The sequence below is a fragment of the Narcine bancroftii genome, chromosome 8, assembly GCF_036971445.1.
Source record: "Narcine bancroftii isolate sNarBan1 chromosome 8, sNarBan1.hap1, whole genome shotgun sequence".
NCBI lineage: Eukaryota > Metazoa > Chordata > Chondrichthyes > Torpediniformes > Narcinidae > Narcine > Narcine bancroftii.
Genome location: NC_091476.1, coordinates 138504143 through 138522393, shown reverse-complemented (window position 1 = coordinate 138522393; position 18251 = coordinate 138504143). Strand labels below are relative to the sequence as shown.

At 39.5% G+C, this 18251-nt stretch overlaps 1 protein-coding gene across 5 annotated transcripts; it reads right to left on the bottom strand.

Moving 5' to 3' along the window:
* Positions 1-345: 345 nt before the first annotated feature.
* On the bottom strand, positions 346-17954 carry LOC138741859 (uncharacterized). 5 transcript variants are annotated; one of them, XM_069896104.1, is made up of 5 exons: positions 16163-16273; positions 15298-15355; positions 12665-12757; positions 4039-4096; positions 346-624 (listed from the first exon to the last, which is right to left on the bottom strand). In XM_069896104.1, the coding sequence occupies exons 1-5, from the start codon at positions 16213-16215 to the stop codon at positions 554-556; spliced, it is 333 nt and encodes a 110-aa protein (XP_069752205.1). In that variant the 5' UTR covers positions 16216-16273; the 3' UTR covers positions 346-553. The 5 variants fall into 5 exon arrangements, with proteins under 5 accessions (XP_069752205.1, XP_069752206.1, XP_069752207.1 ...); XM_069896105.1 differs by lacking the exon at positions 16163-16273 and adding an exon at positions 15540-16154; XM_069896106.1 differs by lacking the exons at positions 15298-15355; positions 16163-16273 and adding an exon at positions 17770-17954.
* Positions 17955-18251: the final 297 nt, after the last annotated feature.

Here is an 18251-nt window from a genome sequence, read left to right as displayed (position 1 = left end):
CAGCGAGAATGAGTTTAGACTCACTGAATTTATTTTAGAAAATACACTTAAGGGCATTGATAGAAGAAGTTTGAATCCTTCTGTTTGGAATTAAATGAAGGCATGACCATGATTCTAAGTGTACCTTCCACTGGGCCTCCAGTCCACAATCAACATTTGGTTCATAATTTAAAAAAAAATTAATTTAGAGATACAGGTAACTGGGCCTTCCTGCCCATGAGCCCGTGCCACCCAAATACACCCATGTGACCAATTAACCGACTTTGGAATTTGTTAGGAAACCGGAGCATCCGGAGGAAACCCATGCAGTCATGGGGAGAATGGACAAACTCCTCATGTCTTCTAATCTTTATTAAATACCATAGAAATATACAGTTCAACAAATCATAGGCAGGAAAATGAACAATCATCTACTTTTATGTGCTGGACCTGGTATCTAATAAACGATCACTACTGTTAAACAGCAAGGACTTTGGTACGACAGTAAAGACCTCCTGGCATATCACACCCCTTGTGGGTTGCTGTTGATCTTCTTGTATTGCTGGTACCTCCTCTACTGCTTCTGGATGGTTACAGCTGCTCTCTCCAGGCTGGGTTCTTCTGAATGATCAATATGTACAGACACTGCAAAAATATAAATTAACTTTATATGACAATTATTTTGTCACTCAAGTCTTTTAACTGTGCCGCAGTTTAATTTTTAACTTGTGTCCAAATGCAAAATGTTGGAGATCTGAATTGAAAGCAATAAAGGTTAAAGTAATATTGGGTCAGGCTGGATTGAGGTACAAGAACAGGCTGGGAGTGTCAGAGGCTGAGAGGAGACCTTGTAGAAGTTTCAAAGATAATGAGGGGCACAGATGAGGTAAGTAGTCGGTGTTTTCCCCAAGGTAGAGGAATCTATAATCAGAGGGCATAGGTTTAAGATGAGAAGGAAATCTATTGCACAGTGGGGTGCCCTACAGGTATAGAGACTGTTAGATGTTAGAACTTGTGTTGAAGAAAAATTATGTATTTCTGCCACAACAATGGGAGTTTCAGAATCACTCAGCCAAATGTGTGTTCTCAGAATAGCTTACAAATCACTATCAAACAATCCTTCCATAATGCCTGATCTGTGTGCTTCTTCTCAGTACCATGAGTGCTAATTTTCCAAAATCCTTTGCTTGCCATAAAATAATATGATATTGGCCCCTGAGGTGGAATTGTGTTTTCAAAACTCATTTTTTTTACAATAATGAGCTAATTCTATCATTTAGCAAGTCAGGTTATCTTGCATTGCCTTTTGTAACCATGGATTCTGAACCCTGGGATGTCTATTACTGTTTTATCACATCAAAATGATTTAATGTCCAGAACCAATGCCATTTCTTGCATCTAGTAGTCAAAAGAATCACAATAATTTCATAATTTAAAAACAAATATATCTTTCTGATTTTTTTTTTGAAAGTGCATTATAATTTGCATTTAGTGTGAAATGAAAAATTGCCAGAGTTTCGGGCCTTGCAATATCAGGGAGCTGGGTGTAATGACACCATTGAAACCATGTTAAGTGCCAATTTAATCTCGGGCCTTGCAATATCAGGGAGCTGGATGTAATGACACCTTTGAAACCATGTTAAGTGCCAATTTTATCTCAGGCCTTGCAATATCAGGGAGCTGGGTGTAATGACACTGTTGAAACCCTGTTAAGTGCCAATTTTATCTCTATTGATGGGATGTCAACTTGTTTGCATATTCAGAGAGACAATTCCAAAAAGATTAATATAGTCTAATCTTTCTGCTTTCCTTTAACACTCTTCCTTTTGTAATATTATACACTTTTTTAAGATGCTTGCACTCTTTCAACATCCTAAAAATATACAGCAAGAACAACATATTCTAACCAGGAACATAAATAGAAAATGCTAGAAAGACTCAGATGTCAAAGAATCTGTTGAGAGAGATTCGAAGTCGATAGTTTAGTCTTTGCAAAAGTACTTATTTTCTGTATTCTGCACAAATGTCTTAAAAATTCCATCAAACTTCAACAGGTATACTGAAGAAAGTACACTGACTGTCTGGATCATGGCCTGGTTTGGTAATTCAAGTATCCAGGAATGCAGAACTGCAGACAGTAGCAAACCTAGCCAGGTCCATCACAAGCTCCAACTCTCATGCATTGCGGGCATCGACGTGAGGCTCTGCCTTTCAAGAAGGTGGCCAACATCATAAAGGACCCCATCACCCTGGTCACAGTATACTAAATTATATTGTATGTACACATATGCATCATAACTATGTAAAGTCATTGTGTGCAGCCTAAAGAATCTTGAATAAACCACAGTAATAGCCTTTCCCTGCTGTTTTTTTTTTCATAACTCTTTCCTTCTCTAGAATCTATAAGTCATGATGAGCCTCTCTCAAATTTCATTTTTCTCACTCCACATACGAACCATTCCATTAACTTTCAGCTACATGAACAATGTTGTTCTTGCATTGCTCTTGCACCTGTTCAAGACCATACCTGAACTTGTACTCAAAGAGAAACACAACTTACTTCATTTCTGGTGAGCTTTGCATCAAGTCTCCAACCAATCATGGGGAACACATTGGAAATTCTATCCCATCTTCCTTTAATTGACTGAGCACTCCCTCTACTGGTAATTTTTCACATTATTATGCATCATGGAAAATGTAATCCTGCAGCTGACAATACTTCTCTTTCATTTTTCTTTCACCAATAGAGACAAATCACCAGAATTGGGCGACACATCCTAGTGGCATTGATTTCAAGGCATCAGGTTATACCAACTCGGTCTGCTCAAATCAATGTTAGTAAAACAGTCATTGTTACAATTGTTATTTGTTTTGTTTGTTACCTTGTTACAATGTTAGTAAAATAATCATTGTTAAATTGCTGTTGGCGTGAGCAATACTGTGTGCAAAAACACTGACTTTCAACCATAATGGGGACCAAAGAATTGGTCGTACCTTGGAATGAATGCAAGTCAGAATTGTGCCCACGTGTGTGGAGTACCGAAGACTTAAATCAAACTTTTTGATTAATTTTTTTTTTCATTGTACATTTGACAATAACGAAGCTTCCTGAATTTTTCAATCAACCTTGGTGAATCTTTCCACATTCTTGTTAGTTGGCGTTCTGGGGTCCCGGGGCTGGGCACGGCCATCTTGAATCCTGTGCACATACACAAGCCTTCGGTGGGTTCACGTGTTGGAGTTTGATTGGCGCAGGTGTGACGATATTGAAATCATATGACCATATAACAATTACAGAATTGCATCCTTAAATCTCACGCATGTACGAATTCAATATTGTCAGTGTGGATAACTCTCGCGCATGTGCCAACCAAACTTCAATACACATGCATGGCAGGTTCGCATATTGGAGTTTGGTTGGCACATGCGCGAGAGTTAGGCGCACTGACAATATTGAATTCACCTCCTTAACTCTCGCGCATGCGCCAACCAAATTCCAATACACAAAACCACAGTGCATGCACATTCGTACAGGAATGAAGAAGGCTGCACCCAGCCCCAGGGTGCAAACTAACAAGGTAAGTATGCACATTTTGGCTCTTATATGACCTGTATCCCTGTTATTGCTTGTGAGATACAAAATAAACTGTGTACGTTTTATGTCTTTTAATATACTTTTTTAAAATTCAGTCTTATGTGAGGATGGTCGTAAGTCACATAGGTCATAAGTCGGGGACTACCTGTAGTCTGCTGCATTTCCTATGCTCAATCATTGACCTAGGGTCCAAAATACTTCAAGATTCCTTTTATTATCACATAATAACACATTAAAAATATAACATACATGATATACTTCAACTTTTGTCTGCCATACTTTTGGGGTGTTCTAAATGGGGCATACAAGGTGGTATATCAATACAGGCCTCTCCTTATTTTTCTTTCTTTAGCTCTCATGGCCTGCCTGAACAGTCGTGTGGACACCTGGAGAAAAGACTCAGAAACACCAGATGGTTGCAATTCGAATTCTGAATGGTTGCCATGTGGAAATTGAAAACCTACCTCTTGTGGAGTGACCCTTTGAGCTGTTAACGCTGCTGCTTCGTTGAAATCCTCTGTCCTTATGAAAGAGCACAAGAATCTGTGTGAATGGTCATTGTAAATTGTGCTGATCTAATGGCTATCTTAAGCAAGAATCAACTTGAATAGGCGCATCTTATTACCATGGGATTGTTGTCTTTAAAATCAAGGCCAGTGCTTCCTAGTGGTAAAGTCCTTTAAATATGCGAGATAAAATAAATCTGGAACATGATTTTATGCATTTCAGCTAAAAAAATCTTTATTTTAAAGAAAGAAATTATACACTAATTTCTAAATAATGTAACTTGAATTGGGGAATTTCTGCTAAGACATAATTCTTTACGAATCACCCATTTCAGCAAACTGCACAGCCAAAATACTTGTTCAAGATTCAGCTTTGTCAAATCAGCATAATTGTGATGGTGTGGTGAAATGGGATCTCCATAACAATTACATCCAACGGAAATGTTTCGTCTTCCTTTTAGACAATGTAATACTTTGGACTTGAGTATATTCAGCTGCAGCATACGATGCATGATGTCATGTGTTACAGTTTATATTTGACTATAACAGTAATCACCTTGTCGCTCTTACCTCTCTATGCTCCTGTTGACTTTATAGTGTCTGTATAGCTATAATAGAGGAGTAAATACAATGGGTTGCCTGTCCCGCATCGGACTTGTCAGCCACAATCGAGCCTGCAGCCGACGTGGACTTTTACCCCCTCCATAAATCTTCGTCTGCGAAGCCAAGCCAAAGAAGAAAGAAACAATGGGTTGGATCCTCCAGCCCACTGCCTACAGTCCTAGCACACGTGCAATCAGCTTGTGATCTCACGGGGCCTCCGCACCTTTGAGTCAGCCTGTTAGACTTCAGGCAGTTTAGAGCAGAATGCATGCTCGCAGAACCCTGACAAGCTTTCACAGAAGTCAAAACTGACAACCTCTGTCAAACCAGTAAGGTATTTTAACAGTTTAAGTGCCCCCTGACTATTACAATGTACCAAAAATGTAAAAATATTTAGAAGCAACAAAAACACAACTGAACTTTAAAAATACTGATGTCTTGCCTCCTGAATGGAGACTTTCAATCCTATGCCTGGTCTGACCTATTATAAAGTAGGGCAATCCAACAATTATACTCCACGTGAAGCACAGACATGTCAACCACTTGGTGAATCCAGAGGTTCATATTCAGAATTTCTGTGGAAGTCTATGACCTTCTGAATTATTAACAGTTGAAGAACTGTTCTGTAGATCAAGACTAATAGATCCAGCCAGCAAGATTTACATTTTATAATCTGACATATACGAGTTTCCATGTTCTGGACACTTGTAGATGTGGTTGAGATCCCATTAGATGAATGCTTTCTGCTGAGAAATTATGGATTTCTGATCTAGTTCTTACTTAAATGAGAATGTCAGAGGAAAGTATTTAAGAAACACAAAAACTGCAGTGGCTGGAATTTTGAGAAAACAAAGGGAAGCTGGAGGACTCCGCAGATCAGGCAGCATCTGTGGAAATAAAAATTCAATGTTTCTTTCAGAACCCTTTATTGAGACTGATTAGAGTTTTGAATAAAGGGTCCCAACTTAAAATGTTGCTTAATCATTTCTATCCATGTATACTGCCTGATCTGCTGAGTCCCTCCAGCTTCTCTTTGCTTACAAATAGAACATTAGAATGCTACAGCACAGAAAACAGGCCATTTTGCCCCTCTAGTCTATGCCAACCATCATCCCCCTAGTCCCAGTGATTTGTTCCCATTCCATAACCTTCCAGGCCTCTCCCATCCATGTACTTAACCAATTTATTCTTAAAACACACTATTGAGCCTGCATTCACCACATCTGATGGCAGCTCATTCCACATTCTAAGTGAAGAATTTCCCCTAAACCTTTCCCCCTTCATCTTAAAATGATGACCTCTTGTATTTATCTCCCCCAATGTAAGTGGAAAGAGCCTATTCGCATCCATTCTGTCTATGCCTCTCATAATCTTGTAAGTTTCTATCAAGTCTCCCCTCATTCTTCTTCACTCCAAGGAATAAAGTTCTAATCTATTTAATCTTTCCCTGTAACTCAACTCCTGAAGACCCGGCAACATCCTGCACTCTTTCAATCTTATTGATATCCTTCCTGTAGTTAGGCGACCAGAACTACACACAATATTCCAAATTTGGCCTCACCGATGTCTTAAAAAACTTCAACATAACATCCCAACTCCTATACTCAATACTTTGATTTATGAAGGCTAAGATACTAAAATCTTTCTTTACAACCCTGTCCACATGTGATGCCACCTTCAGGAAATAATGTAATTGTATTCCCAGATTTCTGCTCCTCCGCCCTCCTCAGTGCCCTATCATTCACTATATATCTCCTACCTTGCTTTCCTCTTCCAAAATGCATCAAACTCCATCTGCCATTTACTGGCCCATTCTCCCAGTTAGTCCAGATCCTTCTGCAAGCTTTGAAAATTTTCCTCGCTGTTCATAATGCCCCCTATCTTTGTGTCATCAGCAAAATTGCTGATCCAATTCTCCACATTATCATCCAGATGACTGATACAGACAACAAACAACAATGGTCCCAACATGAATCCTTGAGGCACACCACTAGTCATAGGCCTCCAGTCTGAGAAGCAACCATCACTACCACCCTCTGTTTTCTCCCACATTGCCAATTTCAAATCCAGTTTACTTCTCCTTAAATACCTCGTGTCATAACCTTCTGAACTAACTTCCCATGTGAGATAATGTCAAAAGCTTTAATAAAGTCCTTGTAGACAATATCCACTGCCTTTCCTTGAACACCCTTCTTGATAACCTCTTCAAAAAACTCTACAAGATTCATTAAACATGACCTACCACACACAAAGCTGTGCTGAATATCCTTAATCAGCCCAGGACTATCCTGTTTCCCAGAACTTCTTCCAATAAGTTACCCATTACTGATATCAGGCTCACCCAGCCTATAATTACCTGGTTTATTTTTGGAGCCTTTTTTAAACAAACAGACAGCATGAGCTACCCTCCAATCCTCTGGCATCTCACCTGTGGCCAAGGACATTTAGAATATATCAACAAATTTCTACACTAGTCTCCCTCAATGTCGGAGGGAATATCTGGTCCAGGTGATTTATCTATCTTTATTCGCTGTAAGGCAGCAAGCACCTCTTCTTCCTTAATCTCCATCTGTTCCATGACTCTTCCGTTTTTTTTCCCCTCCTTCCATATGCATAATGCTGATTTCCTGAGTAAATACTGATGGAAAAAAAACCTGTTTAAGATCTTCCCCCTCACATAATTGACCACTCTGATCCTCTAGGGGACAAATTTTGTCCCTTACTACCCTTTTACTCATATACTTATAGAAACCCTTAAGATTTTCCTTCATATAATCTCCCAGAGTAGCCTCGTGTCTTCTTTTTGCCTTCCTGATTTCTTTCTTGATTTTCTTGAACTCTTCAAGTACCTCATTAGCTCCTTGTTGCCTATACTTGCTATACACCTCCCTCTTTTTCTTAACAAGATGTCTAATATCCATAGAAAACCAAGGATACCTATGCCTGGTAACTTTCCCTTTAATCCTAACAGGAACATGAAAACTTTGCACTCTCAAGATTTCACCCTTGAAGGCCTTCAACTTACCTAACACACCCTTGCCATAACACAACTTATTCAAATCCACTCTTCCTAGATCTTTTCTATTTCCACAAAATTTGCTTTCCTCCAATTTAAAACCCCAACATGAGGACCAGACTTATCCTTCTCTATACATAACTTGAAGCTAATGACATTATGATCAATGGATCCAAAATATTCACCTACACATACATTAATCTTCTGACCTGTCTTGTTCCCTAATAGGAGATAAAGCATTGTATTCTCTCTCGTTGGTACCTCTATGTACTATGTATTGGTTTAGAAAAATTTCCTAGACACATTTTACAAACCCCAAGCCATCCAGCCCTTTTTCAGTATGGGAGTTCCAATCAATATTTGGGAAGTTAAAATCTCCTACTATCACAATGTTCTGTTTCTTACATCGGTCTGCTATCTCGCTACAGATTTCCTCCTTCAATTTTCTCTGTCAATTGGGCAGTCTATAATACAACCCTATCAGTGTGGTCACACCTTTCCCATTTTTCAGCTGCACCCATATGGCCTCTCTAGTCAAGTCTTCCTGGCTGTCCTGACCGCACGACTGATATATTTTCCCTGACTAGCAATGCCACTCCTCCCCCTTCATTCCTCCTCCTATATCACGTCTGAAGCAACGGTACCCTGGAACATTAAGATGCCAGTCTTGCCCATCCTGCAAACAAGTCTCACTAATAGCAATAATATCATAATCCAACATGTCAATCCATGTCCTAAACTCATCTGCCTTTCTAACAATACTTCTTAAATTAAAGTAAATACACCTGAAAAAATTTCTATCACATACAAACCTATGATTTCTGACTATACATGGAGTCCTCGCATGTCTTTTATCCTCCTCCATCTCACTTCTTAAGTCTTGATTACAAAAGGATATAAGTAATCCATGCGGTTTGATTGTGTAAATTAATAGTACAACACAAACTATTATCAATCAAATTTATGTTTGCTCTCAAACAACCATCAACTGTCAACTTCTTAATGATCATTGTTGCAGTTTACATGGGAGGCCCAGAAAGGTACATCAGGATTATATTGAGCTTATCGATGGTTGAAGGGAGTAGTAGATGAAGATTTCCTGAAGGAATGTCTTCCTCTGGTCTAGTTCCCAGATCTTCATCAAGAGATACCGGCTTTAAACTACTGAGACGTACTCAAACTTCACAACCATGATGTTCTTTGGATGTTCTTAGATGAAGGAGCCCAGCCTTCTGGTTCAGCACATGGCATCAAAAAGGAGAATGAACATCATCTTGGTGCTCACTGAATAAATCAAAGGTTTCCAACCACTGACTCCAAACCACTCCAAATGTTGCTCATGTGAAGAAATTAATTTTACCCCTGACCTCGTTGATCCTTTCCAATTACTGCTTTGAAAAGGGAATTGGACAAGCACTTGAAAGAGAACAATTGACAAGGCTACAGGAATGAGCAGGGAAAGGGGACTAACAGTCTTGCTCTCTGAAGGATCAGCACATATTTAATGGGCTCACTGGCCTCCTTAAGTCCCCAAACATTTCTTGATGCCCAAAGGCCCAAGATGGACGTGCTGGCCTAGTCAATGATGCCAACGTATATGAATACTGTATATACATTTATAGAAAAGAAACGACATATTTCAAACAAAAAATGTTCTTTCCTCATTGGGCTGTGTGGCCTACTAACTTCACTGTTTACCTTTCCATAAGAATCATCTCATTCTCTTCTGAAAGATTTCAATATTAAAGAAAAACATTTTGTGGAAAAACATAATTAATATATCTGAACTTTCATTGGATATGTTAGCAAGAAAAGGTTTGTCCTTTGAAAAACAAATGATGTAATTGATTTTGTTTCTCAGGAAAGGAGTTCACTCTCTCTCAGAACTGATGGTCTGGATTTCGATTCAACTGTCAAGTTTTGACTTGGCAACATTTTTTATGAGCCCAGCAAAATTCTTGCCTTCCTTTTCCCTTGACTCTGCTGTTTTCCCTGAGCACTGGAAGGTCACATTCCTTCTGCTGGAGATGCACAGATGGTGGAAATCACAGCAGGGATTATAGAATTATAAAAATGTCAACGCTGGCTGCAAACAGCATCAGTCATGCAACAAGCTCACACAGCATACTGGGCCTTGTTCAATTGTTTATCAGCCTGGGAGAAGCATCTATTTTGTTACTCTGGTGTTTCTTTCATCAATGGAGATCATATTGTTGGAATATCAACAAGATGACTTCCTTGTTCCCTGTGTTTTATTTGCAGTGCATCCAAAACGCCTTAATCACTCTGGTCAGTGCTTTAAAACCTGGAGCAGGTGCAGACATGGAGAGGTTGCTTAAGCAGCAAGGAGAACTTTGTTTTTAATGAAAGTCATTTTTAATTAATTCCAATGTACTATCAGAACATTCCATTTCCTCTTTTCCCCTGCTTACTTGCATAGGAATACAGTAAAATCCCCGTTATCTGGAATTCAAGCAAACAATAGCCTCAAGCAACCGGCAAAAACAAAATCATGGAAAATAAATATAGGTGCTCTCCTACTTACGATGGTCTGATTTACAATTTTTCAAAGTTATCATGATTTGAATCAGTGGTTTCAATTTAAATTCCAATCTGTTCCTACACTTGCGATAGGTGGTACGCTACTCTCTTGCGATGCTGAGCAAAGGCAGCATCACCTGAAAGTATCATACAGCATTCTCTCTCGCGATGCTGGCTCAACCACACTCGCAGTCTCAAAGCTTCAAACATTCTTCATGCCCAGTGTGCCTTCAAGTGTGTACATTAATGGTGTTTTTCAGTGTGAAATAAAGGTATTCAATTTTTAATTATAAAAAATGGTGGGCGTGGTATTCTATTTTGACTTTCGATGGGTTCACCGGAACGTAACCCCATCATATAACTGAGAAGTGCCTATGGTAAAAAATACAAAAGTTTAAAATTGACCCCCCCTAGCAGTCAGTTTGCCAATCTACTCAACACACAAATTCATTAATCTGGCATCTACCAGTCCCCATTGGTGCCAGATACTGGCGATTTTTACTGTACTTCAATTTCACCCAATCACTGATTTTGCCAAAGGGATGACTTTAAATAAAACAGAAGCATTTAATTCAGGTGGGTGCGGTACAATTTTGGTTATGTCATTGGATTAAAATTCTGAAGATTTGAGTTCAAATCCCAGCATGGCACCTGTGGGGATTTTTTTAATTCAATGAACTAAGAAAATCTGTGATTAAAAAGCTAGCATTAATAATGGTGACTGCAAGCTTATTAAATTGTCATAAAAATTAGATTTGCTTCATGAAAGGCAAGCTGCTGCCCTTATTGGTCTTCCCAAAAGTGATTACGTGCCTTGCAACTGCCCACAATCTGTGAATGAATACACTAGAGGACTGAATTATTGACAGCAATGAATTGTGTGACAATGGGACATGGTTTTTCTCACTATGTGTCCGAATAAACAGGGAATCTGCAAGCCTTTATTTATCCTGGATCCTTCACCTTTTATACAGTATATCAATAATACATTTAATTGGACACTGCTGTTTGTAACAATAACTAGTGTGTGACCCAGGATCAGAATGATCCCGATGTGTTCACAAAGTTCCAAATTATGACATTTGGATTCTCGAGGGTTATTTTCAATTCTGGCTGTGAGGATATGAATAGAAAAGGGTTATTTTCAAACAAAATGCTGGGAATATTAGAATTCCATCCTTTAATGGAGTTAAATATTTCACCACTCTCTCGGTATTCCAATGGTGAGTCAGTCAGAGCAAGACAGTCCAGACAAACATTTAGGTTTTTACCTTTCAAAATCCCACAGCTTAGCTGATAGAGCCATTGCCTTACAATGCCGGGGACACAGGTTCAAGCCTCACCTCTGGTGCTGTCTATGTGAAGCATTGCATATTCTCCCTCTGGGTGGTTTAGTTTCCTCCCATATCCTAAATAGGCCCTAATTATTAGGTTATTGGCCCATGTGCGCAGGCAAATGCTAGAATCTGGAAGGGATTAAAGGGATGTGAGGCACATGAAACTAGTTTGGAGTGGCATCATGGTGGAGGTTTAGTGCAAATGAGTTACACATGGTTGGTACTGACCCGGTAGTGCCTCTTTCTGTGCGCTTTCACCTTTCCCCACAGCTCTTGAGACCCAAGCATGAACTTTACTATTAAGTAATAGAGGAAGGATGACAGTATAATCAGTTCATACAAAGACCAATATGGTACCTCTTTTGAAGTGCCACTGATCCTGTTAGAAAATAAACAAAGGATGTGGGTATATGGAACAAGCTACCAGAGGAGGTAGTTGAGCCAGATGCTATTGCAAAGTTTAAGGGCAATTTAGACAAATACAGGGACCAGTTTAGAGAGATATTGGCCAAATGGGGGCAGGTGGGACTAGTGTGAGTGAAGTAGTTTGGTCAGCATGGGTAGATTGGCCAAACTCTATGACTCATGACCTCAATTCACAATATTCTCCCAGAAGAACACAGGTGCATCAGTCTAACCCAGCTAATTCTCAGCCTTTTAATGGCTATGCCCTCCATAAGATTCTGCTCAAAGTTTATGGGTCCCCTCCCTGTGAAGCAGTCAAGTTTAGTTGGTTTCTTCCATACTTCTCTCCTACTGACTAACAAAAAAATATTCATGATTTCAATCTTTGCCCCCTACCCTTAAATGCGCTGTGACCACTGTTGAGCATGGCTGGATTCCAAATCATTGTGTCCAAGTCTCTGCAGAGAGATTTAAATTAAGCATACTGCCACTAACCTCCAAAAATACTCAGGATATGGAGGTGATAGAGCACTTACACAAGCAGAACAAACTCTGAAATCGCATTGATCAAAGTTTTACAGTTGTTATAATTTATGTATAATAAATACTTTAAAAAAAAATTATGTATAAAAATGGTTGCAGCGATCAATCTATAATCCAAAAAGAACAAGTGGCTTTTTACCTTGTCCACACGACTGACACTCTGCACTTTCCAGGGCAGTGGCTGGTACACTTGATAGGGCAGAGGTTGTTGCCAGAGTATTCCTGTTCCAAACTTTGAAATAGGACACAAGCATGATTGGAAAATGTTGAAGAATGAAGTGGAAAGAGGAGAGAGAAATAGTACATATTAAAATCGTAGTATCAGTAATAATGTCAATTTTTGTGCCTCACACACACACACACACAGAAACACCACCTGAATCTCAAGATAAAATTGTCTGAAAATTTGCCAAAAATTTAGGCCAATTAACAATGAACTACTAAACACATATTCCCCATTCCTCCCCTTTCCATCTTCTGCAGGGACTCCTCCCTCGCCCATCATCTCTTTTCCCTAATTGCCCCCTTGGTACCTAACCCTGTGACTGCAGGAAGTGCTACACTTGTGCCTGTGGTAAACCATTGTTATGTTTAATTGTCTGGTCAGACACACCTATTGGTCGTTGTACCTGTGGCTCCTCTCCACAGGTTCCTGTATAAAGGTGACTGTTCCACAGTCCCTTGCAGCTCAGTGCAGGACAACCAAATGTATGGATGTGCTTGTGTTCTTAAGTGAATAAAAGCCTATTGGTTTCTTTATAATAGTCTTTCAAGTAATTGATTGTGCATCAGTGCCCACACCTTCTCCCTCACCACCATTCATGGCCCCAAACAGTCCTTCGAAATGAAACACTTCACGTGTGAATCTACGAGGGTCATCTAACACATCCTCTGCTCTAGTTATGACCTTCTCTACATTGGCGAGACTGCATGCTGACTGGGAGATCGTTTCACTGATCACCTTTGCAATGGCAGGGGCCTCCCAGTGGGCATTTCAATTCTGTGCCTCATTCCCATACCAACACGTCTGTCCATGGCCTCATGAATTGCCAAATTGAGGTAATCTTCAAAATGGAGGGGCATCACCTAATATTCCATCTGGGCATTCTCCATCTGTCAAGTATTGCCATCAACTTCTCCAGTTTTCGTTAGGACACACCCCTATCTCCTTCTCTCCCTATCCCTCTGCCTCCTTTCCTCCAGCTGTCCAGCCCCTTTCTTATCCATTCAGACCTATCCCCTTCCCCTATCACCTCAACTTTTTTCTCATATCTACCTCTTCCCTGTGGGCTTATGTTTCGCCCCTCCCCCCCACCCCCACCATTTTATTCAGAAACCTGCCTGCTCTTTTTTCATACCTTGAAGAGATCAGGTCCAAAACCTTGGTTGTGATTCATTATCTTTGCTACATAAAGAACACTGTGTGATTTGCTGAGTTTCTCCAGCATTTTTGTGTAATCTACCATCACAGCATCTGCAAACTTTCTGGTTCAACGACAATGCATCAAATAATGTTTTACGACTGTGTAGGTAATTTGAACTTGGCAAATGATAAGTATGGCATGCTGGTGAGGAATAGATGACTGAACCTATGTGGTTCCATGGTATGCAAGCTTTCTCCACTATGTCAATGTACTATAAATTAATAAAAGGGGATTGATTATTCTGATTTGTCAACAACCACATATCAATTATTTGTTGGTGTGACAGGAATTTTTTCTCTTTCTTTGATCATCCATCAAAATATTGTTTTGTTTTTTTGCATACAATACAACACTTACAAGTTAGTCAATGTAAGATTTAGAACTGTGTGCCAGACAATCTTGAGCAGTGAACAGGGCAAAAGGTGTGACCCCCCAGCTCTTTCATCAGTCATTGGTCCCATACATTTATCAGAGGCTTATTTGCGTCAGCTCTTGACTCTCTGACTTGGTACGGAAGGGGTTTAGGGACTTGCAGGTGTTGCATATAGTGTGAATTAAACAGAAAGATCTTGCTACTTTCCATAGATCCTCACTGAAACACCATTGTGTCTATGCACAATCCCATCTTGTTTGATGTCCTTGTTTTTAACAAGTCACAGAGTGTGAAAAATACTCATTTAATTAACCCCAATGTCTTTAGGAACTGATGCTAACTTGGCTGTGATTGCTTTATTCAGAATTGGTCCAGGCGGGAAGAAGCCAAGACATTAAAATCAGTATGGCTCAACATTGCAGTTCATTTGATTGGATTGGGGGCAATAAGGGAAAAAAGAAGGGAAATACAGGTTTAACTGCAAACAGGTCACATTGATGTAATGATCAGGACAATTAACAGAATGTCCTTCAGGGACTTCCAGCTAGCTACTACATTGCATAACAGCAGTAGTTAGGTGCTCCTGTTCATTTAAAAACTTTTCCCATTCATGCACCTTTAATTTTTGACCAAAGTGTTTTATATTTTGCCCCTTCCTTAATTAATATTGTTGTATTTCAAAATGGCTGCTACATGAAGTGGTAAATGAGCAAAAAATGGCAAAGATGGCAAAAAGGAGGAAGAGACAGCTACCTTGATAGCAGACTCCATTTCCGACATGCTGAACAAACATACACGGGAAATAACTGCAATGGTAAAAGAAAGCTAACGGGAAATCAAATCTATACTTGAAAAGGTTTTACATATGATATCAACAATTGACAATTGTAGAGGTTGGTTTGGAGTCAATCAATGAATGTGATGACAATCTAGAAACACTTCCTTCTGAAATGTCTGCTAATAACTTCAATTTACCTTTGAAAGTGGTTGATTTGAAAAATAGAAGCAGACTTCAAAATATACGCATCTTGGGCTTAAAAGAGGACACGAAAAATGGTCAGTTGACTAACTTCAAATTTACTCATGGAGATTTTTCGAAGAAAGTTTTTTTTCTACTAAGCCAGAGCTCATCGGTCCTTAGCTCCCAAGCCAACTTTGGGACACCGCTCACGCTCGGTGTAACCCACAAGGCTCATCTGAGAAGAAATCTGAATTACCAATCACCGAGTTGATGGCCACACATCTGCATCAGTCGACGGCCTATCAATCCCAGTCCAATGGCTTAGTGGTACACTTTCACCGTCATATGAAAACAGTCCTGATGGCATGCCTTAAGGGATCAGATGGGATAGATGAACTGCCTTGGGTACTTTTAAATATCTGTACCACACTGAAGGAAGATCGAGCTACATCCTCCACCGAATTGGTTTACAGATTCCCCTAACAGTCCCAGGGGATTTCATTCTAGCAGCACATGGGCAGCAGGAATCTCACACCGGTACTCACACACTTAAGAGAGAAGATGGGTACACTGGCACCTATCCCAGCTACCTGCCATGAGTCTACAACTTCATACATTCAGCCTGAACTCAAGGACCGCCTTTATGTATTCCTGATCAGGGATGCGCATAGGATGCTGTTCCAACTGCCATATCCTTTCATGATGGCATGGAATTACAGCTCCATGTTTGTTATAGGCATCGGCAATAGGCAAGAAACAGTTTTAGATCGCCTTAAGCCGGCACACATGGACCTAGATCAACTGGTATGGGTGGCATGCCCCCAGTGCAGGGGGCATCTGCTGGTCCTTCTAGCCATATAGGTGAGATTGTGGCATCACCTCCGGTTCTGGGGGGTGGGTTGGGGGTTATGTGGCAAATTGTGCCACTCCATTATCAAACCGGCGTCCGTAGTCAGGAGTTCCCAGTGGCTGGGGGGCAGGGGGTGTGGAGTGGGCCACAAAGAACTCTGGGAGGTGTGTGACTTCAGAGATTGGGTGACTGTGATAATGCGCCAACTGTAATTATTTAAACTCCTGCAAAGATTCCATTAAACAGTTCTGTTATTTCAGCGCACAGACAACTTCTTTTGGGCTAAATTCATTGCACCACTCGCTACTGTAACTTCATTATTTTGCTACATGTGTAGCAATGAAATTAAATTTTGTTTAGAATATTTCCATGTTGGCAATTCTAGGGTCTTCTTTATCCTCTTCTCTATATAAACTAACTGATAACCCAATAATTAAACACAGTCTAAGATATGAGCACAGTTTAGAAGGTTTTTGGATTTCAATTTTTCTTTTGCCAGCCCAATTACATCCAATCACCTTTTTCCACCTTCTTTACAAGACACTGCCTTCAATAAATGTCAGAGATTGGGTATTAAATGTTTCAGAACTTTTTATTGGCAACAATTTTGCATCTTCCGAACAATTGATGGTAAAATGTAATTTTTTTTAGATATTCACAAATTAGACACATTGTTCAATGTCAGATCCCTGATTTTCCTAGAATCCCTGAGGATATTTTTTAAGCTATAATCTTCCCATAAAGGCTTAATATCTCTTATTTATAATAATTTGGCTAATCTAAGACTTACCCCCCCCCCCCCCTACCCAGTTAAAATCAAGAACGCTTGGGAACAGGACTTGAATCTTTCATTGTCAAATGAGGTTTGGGACTCCATTTTTTAATTTGATTACACTACATACTTCCTTTTATACTCAGCATTGTTTGCTGCAATTCAAAGTGGTCCATAGAGCACATATGTCTAAAGTTATATTGTCTTGTTTTTATTCTGACATTAATGCTTTAAGTGACTAATGTAAAATAGGTGATGCTTCTTTAGTTCATATGTTCTGGACCTGCCCTAGTCTAGATTTTTGGAAAGATGTCTTTCAAATATTATCGATAATTCTTAAGTTAAATTGGAACGTTGCACTCTAATTTTTTTTTTGATCACCTCAAGATGTTGATGTATTATTGACTTCAATTCAAAGCCATATTTTATCTTTTACACCATTGATAACCAGATGTGCAATTTCAATTAAATTGAAAGACAACACTCCACCTACACATACACAATGGCTAAGGGATATTATGTCTTATTTAACTCTATCAAGAATTCAAATATTAAGTTTCAAAAGATATGGGGCCCATTTATGGACTATTAAAATAATCTTAAGAATTAGTGTTTTTCCTAGAATGTTGGCATCATGTTGTCCCTCTCCAAGTTGGTGTCACTAATTCATACATGCAAACTTTCAACCTTGCTTAGAAGAGGGTTTTTTTCTTTCCTTTTACTTGTGCTCTGAATGTCCTTATCATGAGAATTATTTGTAATTTATTAGAAATCTTGTAGCACATTGCATAATTGTACTGTTTAATTGATTATACTGTAAAATATCAATAAAAATATTTCAAAAAGAATCTCAGTCAGACTCACCTGCCCAACAGCTCTGGTGATGAGTAACACCATCATCATTAAGGTTCCCAGCATTTTCTACCCTTTCTCTGTAATTATGTTTTCTTCTAAAATGGTCTTACTATCTTTCACTCAGCTGAGTGCTTCCTGGAGTGGATGGCACGATCTGACAAAGCTCAGCAGGACTGCCTTAAGACCACTAATGAGCTTACTTGGCCAGATTTAGAGTCTCTGCGTAATCTTTAACTATCTGTCAGTGAGTGCCCTTGCAATCACCCTTGGTTAGTGTTATTACAAACAACTCGGTGCCTGAATCAATCTGAAGCATGTTCAAAGGCAGTGAGCAGCTATTCATTCATTACATGATTATGAAAGAAGGAAATAGGTCTTAAAAAGTCAACATAGCTTACAGAGTGGAGCACAATACCACTGGATCACCAAGATTCTTTCTTTGCAATGTCACTCAACTTTGACCCATCTTAGCTCACAACCTGCTGAAACCT